The sequence below is a fragment of the Poecilia latipinna genome, unplaced genomic scaffold (assembly GCF_001443285.1).
Source record: "Poecilia latipinna isolate Pla-1442-1.1 unplaced genomic scaffold, P_latipinna-1.0 Scaffold1716, whole genome shotgun sequence".
NCBI classification, from domain to species: domain Eukaryota; kingdom Metazoa; phylum Chordata; class Actinopteri; order Cyprinodontiformes; family Poeciliidae; genus Poecilia; species Poecilia latipinna.
The window spans coordinates 1-7,890 of record NW_015114332.1 but is presented as its reverse complement, the minus strand read 5'-3'; the positions used below and the strand labels follow the sequence as shown (position 1 = coordinate 7,890).

General features: G+C 37.5%; 1 protein-coding gene across 2 annotated transcripts in view; it reads right to left on the bottom strand.

The window, feature by feature from the left end:
- Window positions 1-7,261, bottom strand: part of LOC106964770 (bifunctional apoptosis regulator) — an 11,726-nt gene extending 4,465 nt beyond the window's left edge. The window contains exons 1-9 of one of the 2 annotated variants that reach the window (XM_015060452.1): window positions 7,101-7,261; window positions 6,779-6,977; window positions 4,841-5,140; window positions 4,225-4,323; window positions 3,770-3,863; window positions 2,284-2,456; window positions 1,946-2,090; window positions 1,604-1,783; window positions 891-1,087 (exon numbers count right to left, since the gene is read on the bottom strand). In XM_015060452.1, the coding sequence (XP_014915938.1) occupies window positions 891-1,087; window positions 1,604-1,783; window positions 1,946-2,090; window positions 2,284-2,456; window positions 3,770-3,863; window positions 4,225-4,323; window positions 4,841-5,133 (1,181 nt within the window). In that variant the 5' untranslated portion in view covers window positions 5,134-5,140; window positions 6,779-6,977; window positions 7,101-7,261. Of the gene's footprint in view, window positions 1-890; window positions 1,088-1,603; window positions 1,784-1,945; window positions 2,091-2,283; window positions 2,457-3,769; window positions 3,864-4,224; window positions 4,324-4,840; window positions 5,141-6,778; window positions 7,076-7,100 lie in introns of those variants that run through there. The other variant, XM_015060453.1, reaches the window with a different exon arrangement.
- Between the last annotated feature and the right edge of the window lie 629 nt (window positions 7,262-7,890).

Sequence of the window (7,890 nt, the reverse complement as noted above, 5' to 3'; positions counted from 1 at the left end):
AAAAAAAAAAAAAAAAAAAAAGTACAAATTAGCTAGAATGCTAGCATAATTTTTTAAGTAACTTTCTTTTCCTAGGCAGGTGGTTAGGTCCCCTTTGTTTTGAGCATGTTCTCTTTGGAACCTGAATCTGAAAAATAAAGTGACCAACGAAAGCACCAGTCCAGGTGTGTGTGAAAGCTAAATGAATGAAGAGCCACACAGCTGTGGGTAAATGCTATTATAACACAGTAGGCAGACCCAACCAGAACTGTCCCCTTTTGTGCCAAGAGAAGAGAATTCATACAGATTCTCTTGTGCATCTTGACTTTCACCTAGGATTTACACTACATGCGTCTCTGCTCTGCTGCGCTGTGCAGCACATTTCACTGGCGGAGCGAAGCCATTCCTGATCAACCCTGATTTAAGCTCCATGCCATGCAAATCCAAACGTGATCCAAGAAGCATATGGGAAATGAGAGATTGTGCCATAAAGCCAACAATAAAAAGTGTGGGCACACCAATTGCAGTTTTCTGGCCGATCATCGATTACCGATCTTTTACAAAGCTTAACCTGCCAATTCCGATTTTGGCCGATACCAATTTTTTTTTGTCTGAAATGTTGCTCAATATAGCAAGAAAGTTGAGGTAATTATAAACGTGCAGACATAACTTGGTGGGCCAGTCTGTCAGTCAAACCTTTCTCACCGGAGAGCAAAAGATTACACAGGTTGATTCTTAGACTTTTGCCAAGCTAGATAAGATTGGATTCATATGTAAAATTGGCCGATCACCAATCTCCCAAAATTAAGGAAATCGGCACCGATAAATAAAGAGGACAAGTGGTATCATAAAACCGAAACTTTTCCATTCCATGGTGAGAACAAAGCGTCAAGGAGCAGACAGAACAGTACCTGAATCGGGCTGCGGCCCAGAGCCTCCACAGAGAGAAAACCTCCAGCATAGTGAGCAGCATGGCGTTGACGATGATGAAGCGGGACGTCCAGTAGTGGACCGCCAACCAGTCCCAGGCGAACTCTGCGATCAGCTGGTATGGAAGCATGAAGTACTTCACGAGAAACTCCCCCCACTGCTGCCAGCTGGGCTCAACCTAACACACACAGAGACATGGCAGAAGCTGACTACACAGGCAGTTTGACATCAATAAAACCTGTGGAACTAAGACAGTAGAAGTGAATATTCTTAAATATTTATTTTTTTCAATAACGTTTATCTTGCCAATGAGGAATGTGTGACCAGCGAACCAATGTTTGTCAACTTCTTACTGACATTGTGTGACATTCAGACAACTTAAAACAGACAAACAGTTCATTTAATCCAAAACTACTCAGTAAACTAATCTTTTTATCTCAACAATACATCAGTTTTCTCCGTTCGCCTCAAACGCTGGGTCCAAAATTCCTAATTTCAAATTATAATCACGTTTGTTTACAGTTTTCAGTTCAATCTCAAATACAATAATGCATTATTTTAGGTTGATTTATATACAATATAGTATATCAATATTCACACTGCCATCATTAAACAGTAGGGATAAACAGGCGACAAGCATCCGTTTACCAACTGCTTTTAAACTCATTACTTCTGACTGGATGAAGTGTGTTACCTGTGTGTGGAGGAATCGGCTCTCCACAGTGTTGTTGATGTGTGTGACAGCCGGACAGCAGGTGTGTAGGAAGGGCAGAAAGGTCTCAGAATAATCAAATAAATACAAATAAAAAATGGTGAGACGAGGGGAGCGCTTCAGTGCGTACAACAAGAACAGAGATTTTCCTGCATTGGCCGCCTGGAAGAGACCAAGAAAAGCAGCAAGAGGACAAGTTGTTCATGTTAATAACTGAAAACAACATCACCTCTACTACTGCAAGAAGCAATCTGCAATGTCATCAAATCTTTATTTTCTTTTTCTTTTGCATGTAGCTGTATGTTGTTCAAACATGAAGCTTACTTTGTACTCCCAGAGGTTTTGCGGAGGTTTGACCCCCAGCGCTTTAACTCGCTCCAGTTCTGCTAAAACAGCACGTCTGTGTGTCTGGTTCTCTATGTTGAACGGCGGTTTTACCAAATCTTCATCTCCCAGCATCAAAAGTAACCTGAAACACAGGAATTAGCATCACAACGGTGAAAAAACCGACAGAAGACAACAAGCTGAAATCTTCTAATGTGTATTTATATCGAGTATTAGCTGCTGGGAGCAAACTGGGCCGTCTGGGTTTAAATGTGTCTGCATTAAACTGTTACGACACCGAAATAAATAAAGAAAACAAAACAGTCCAATGTTTCTACCTTCCATTGACATTCTCCAGCTGGAAATCTCTTCTGTAGTTCTCGGTCCACGGACCCAGCTGCTCCAGCCATGAAACGACCTCTTCTGGTGTCCAATTAGACACCGGCTTACTAATCAACAAGTCGTGCTGCTCCAATACTCCGCTGCCCCAGTGGTACACCAGCACCATCACCTGGACACAATAGGAAATTACAAAAACACTCAAATACAGTAGCTAATTTTAGAATCACAACAGAAATATTTATTGTTCAACAGGGGAAATAAAAGGAATATGTAAGAAGCAAAGTGAAAACGGAAAACAATATAGCTAGACTGTACACTAAGGGCAAATTTAAAACATAAGGAAATAATGCCGCATAGTTATTAAACATAGCATGTTTAGATTGTCATTTTATTTTCTTCAGTATCATGTAAAGTAGTTTGAATTACCTTGTTGCTAAAAATGTGCAATACAAATAATCTCTTGCATCTTGCATGTTTAGTGTACATATATTAGACTGCAAAGACCCATTTTTAAAATCTACACAAATCCAAAATGGATTTTCCTGCATTAACTAAAGATGATTTCAAGCACACGTTGTGTTTTCTGATTTCATTAATATGCCTGCAGACACAAACAAACAAAACAAAAATAGCAGGTTCATAGACGGGACTAGAAAAAAATATTTTGGATGGTATTTTTATGCAATTTCATATTAGATACCTTTAGGGACCAATCAGAGAAGCATAACGTTTACAATGGCAAGGCAAAGTGTTTAGAAAAGTCAAGACATACAAATCTATTCAGTGCATCTGTATCTGGAATGTCATTACAGTTCAGAGCTTTTAGTTCCTTGATTAAAACCAACATAAGACTTGGTCAAGTGCTATTATTGATAGAGATGCACCACCATTTGCAGGGAAAGTTCCCTTTCAATTAAAAAACAAAAGACAGAAAAGAGAGCTGAAAATGGAAAAAAGACACAAAAAAAGAGGAAAAAAAAGGAAACCCCAACTACCTAAAAATCTGCACACACATCAACACTGATCTGTCTCTACATAACCTGACTGAAGCCTGTCCTTGTGATGTCATCTATTTACAAGGACCTTTATTTACATAATACTAGTGAATACTCAAATATACAAACAGTTTTACTGCCACGTGGCTAGGTACACAGTGACATTGCTCCCAGGTGCCACATGGACAAAACAAACATGTTTGTCTGTCAGCAAAATAAAAACAAACAAACAAAAAAATTAACAGCTGACCCTTAGAGCAACTGCTGTGATAACATTCAACTATTAAATGGAGCAGCATAGCTTACACATGTCTAATGCAGTTAACAAACAGCATAACATGCATTTAAGAATTTAATGTTGTAAGTCAGTGGGAAATAAGATCATATTTATGCATATCAAAATGTGAGAATCGCAAAACCCTCATGTTTTGCTTGTTGCCACCTTAAATGTGCAAACAGGGTTTTTTTACTTCCATGTTGTACTTACAGCCACACATGTCAGTGCAGTTAAGACTCCAGAGAAGAAGAAACCTGCTCCTTTGTGCCGCCTCGTCCTGGGTCTACCCAACTTGTCACCATACCTAATAAAGATAAGCAAAAGCATAGATGAAAGTTTTTTTTATTATTATTATTTAAAACACAAAGCAATAATAATTGTCAAGCTGAGCCCCTAAATATTGTGAGGACTTAACGTCTAAAATAAATTCCCAACAAACAGAAAATCCTATTTTTTAGACGCAACTAGCACAAAATACTAAAATCCACCAAAACACATAAGTTGTACGTAATGCAACAAAAAGCAACAGTTCAAGAGTAAAAACAGTATAGATTATGTTATAGCTTCTTGAGAGTAAATTAACTTCCCGACAAATCCTTTGGATACAAGAAAAAAAAAAAAAAAAAAAGAGTTCTGCATGGGAAAAAAAAACAAACTAAAATGACCTCTGAAAAGCCAACAAGCTCCGGGAGACTTGGGGGTTTTCCTGGATCTCTGTTCTCCTCCTTTGTACAACCTCTCGGAAAATCTTCTCAATTGCATCCCTAAGAAGAGAAAGAGATAGTGAAACTGAGCACAACCAGGAAGATGCTTTTTTTTTTTTTTTAAACTGCAGTATTTTTTTTTTATAATATAAAATACATGTATAAGCACTCTCAACAGTTCTTGGCCTCCCTGGTAATGATGAGGAAAAATTATTCAAATAAATACATTTTTAATGGCAGTAACACTCGCTGTGTTTCCATTACGAATGTATGCAAATAAAACAAGAAAAAAAAAACTGTCAAGAGCAAAAAATAAATAAAAAATTTGCAATTGCAGTGTTTCCATTAAGTAAGAAACACAGTTACAAACACATGTAAATAAGTGATTTTAAGTCATTAAAACACAAGCTGCGCCATCACCCTTCAACCACTCTCTTTCTTCTTCTTCGTCTTTTCCACCACTAGTATCACTGGGTTACTATGTGATGTGAAAGTATAGAGACAAAAACATCACAAAAACAAAGCTTAAAGTGCCCCTACATCAAACAGAGCAAGCCTTGAGCTACTAAAAGCATACCTTAGCAGTATGTTGATCTTAGGAAAGCCTTCCCACATCTGCCGGCACTCTGGGCATTCGTTCTTGCGTGAAGACTCCCACCACAGGGCCAGGCAGTGGCGGCAGAAGTTGTGGCCGCAGGTCAAGGTGGTTGGATTGACCAAGATGTCGTAGCAACAGTGACATGAGAACTCATTCTCTGAGATGTTGCTCGTTCTGGGCTTTGACTGAAGAGATTCCAATGCGAGAGGAGGCTCATCCGCCAGCAGTTCCAGGCCTTCATCTGCTGGGTCCCACTCCATGTGGGGCAACATATCCAAACTGGAGAAGAGCAAGCACGTGATTGTGAAGGAAAGAATTTGCTGTAGAATGGAAATCTTATCACTGGAACTGTTATCTTTGTTACAAAGTTTTTTTCAAAAGTTGCTTCTTTTTTTTCTTTGTCTTTTAAAATACAACTACACACGCAGACTACTGAGACAGTCCTATGCTGTTGAAAGAGGAGGTATTATGCAAAATTGACTTTAAAAAGGTTTCATATCATGTTATAATTCCATTTATTTACCAAACGTACTCCTGGAGTGTAGGGCTGGATGACATGGCTGAAAACATATCACGATATAAACGTTTCGCATCAGTCGATGTTGATAATTATCGGTGCACACAAACAACAGCATAGCTCCAAGAACGGTTGTGAACAGCATTATGGAGAAGCATTTTTGTGATGACATCCTGAAGGCGAAGTGTCAGAATGGGTAGGATGTTCTTATAGAGACAGAGAGAATTTCTATCTCTTGAAGACAGAAATTGCCTGCAAAGTCAAATTCATTTTAACTTATTTTTTACACGTAGAGCAATTTCAGTTTATGTCTGAAGTAGTTTTAAATAGTTACTTGATTGGCACTATGTTCCTAGAAAATATGTAATGCAACCCAAATATTTCTACATTTATTATTTTTGTTCACCCAAGTAAAAATGGTATGGGGTCCCAAAACCTATTCAAACCACTTAAAAGATTTGCTGCATATTTTTTCTTATATACTCTGTGACCTTCAGCATTTTGGACAATTTCATTTGAGTCCAGTGTAAGCATCCGTAGCCGTTAGACTATGTCCAAGCAGCTAAATGTTACATTAGCATTTAATAGGCAAGATCATAATACTTGGAATATATTAACCAACAGTTAATGCACAGCAAATGGTACTTTGCAATACAAATTATATATATTTATATATATATATATATATATATATATATATATATATAGTCTGTCTCTCAGTCTAACTGTGTGGTGTCCATTGATATTTTTAATCAAACTTAAACTAAAAGGAAAATACCAAAAGACCTTATTTAAACTACAACTGAATTGAAATAAGTTTAAATGCAGCTCAAGTCCAAAGAAAACTATTTAAGTCTTTAAGATAGACTAACCAGTTTGGAAAAGACAATAAAGTTCGACCTTTGTAAAACATAAGAGAAAAAAAAACAGACTTGTGACTTTGTCACAGCAATTTATATGTACAGAAATTCGAGCTAATTGGTTCAATTCCAATTTAAATGGAAAGCCTTTACAGTGAGGTTATGCACACCTGTGAGGCAGAATAAACACTATATCTGTTCGGAGTTCTATATTCAAAAAGAAAACAGTTTAAACAAAAATATTTACATTTTGTGACGTTAACTGTCACATCCACAACTGCACGTTAGCTAAATTCCTTAGCTAATAGTACTGCTAGTTGTAGCTAGCAAACAACTGATTGGGTACGAGGTAAATTAGTCATAACATTTTGTCATGTCCCGCAAAACAACTCACAACAAATGATTATACACGAAAAAATATATCAATATTAGCTGTCGTTTGGATACGTTAGTTAGCCTGTTTGTATTAACTTTAAAGAAGCTAACGGCGAAGCTAACGTGGTAACCTAACCCCTTACTACAAGAGTTAAGAAGACTAACCCTCTTCTTTCTCAGCTTGGGGTCGGTGATCAGCTGAAGGGTGACATGACTGCCCGGCTAACTGTCCTGTGAGCTCCTGTAGTCAATGAAACTCAGCGTCCAGCCAGAACAGAGATATTTCTGTGAGAACAGCCGTCGCCATAGCTCCTGTTGCCGTGGAAAGCCTCCCCCTGCGTTCTTAGCGTCAAATGTGGAGCACCTGAAGAAGAAAAGTTGAGTTCCGTGCGTATCCTTCCAAAGATAAAAGCTTGCGTCACAACTAATCTGATCTCTGGAGCTTTTAAAAAAGTTGCCTGAGATCAGATCAAAGTGCAGGTGTTACCGTAAATGAAGCTCCTGGCCTGGAGCAACCTGTGACTACTTCCCTCGGTGATGATAATGAAAGTAACCTATTACCTTATACGTAGGCCCGCATAATGCAGGGGAGTGCTTACGGCTTGACAGTGTATGAAGTCACTGTTTGCTGCTCTATGCCAGGTCTAGAGGTGTGTAGTTGTTATTGTTAGAGAGCTAAGTAAAAAAAACGGTTACTTCCTATTGCTTTTAGGAAAGTTGGACCGGAAATGTGCTGCTGTGTTTTTCTCCTTTTTGATAACCAGAATCAGCTGGTAGACTTTCATTACACAACATTGTAATGAAATAGCATTACTGTACCTTAAAATATCAATGGAATGATCTGAAAATTTGGGCCGATACCGATCTTTATCAATTAAATATCGATATGAATAGTTTATTTTCATTGTACGATATTATAGGAACAAACATCAGTTAACATAATTTTTTATCTCAGAAAATATTAAAATATTATAACATATATTTTATATTTGATCCTGTACAGTGTTTCATGAGTAATTTTTACTTTGTATAGGTTTTTAACTGTTATTATTATTAATGTCCATTTTAGTATATGTTTAATTTGACAAATGTTTACTGTAGCTAACTGTTATCAACTGCTGCCAACTGCTCATTGGGAGCTATTGCTTTGTAATTTGTTTAGGGTTATTCATTTATTTATATTTTATTTTATGTATAGGGGCAGAAGCTGCTGGACCGATGTTAACCACCAACTTGATTTCCTCTATACATTAAATTAAATTATAATAAATAACCCT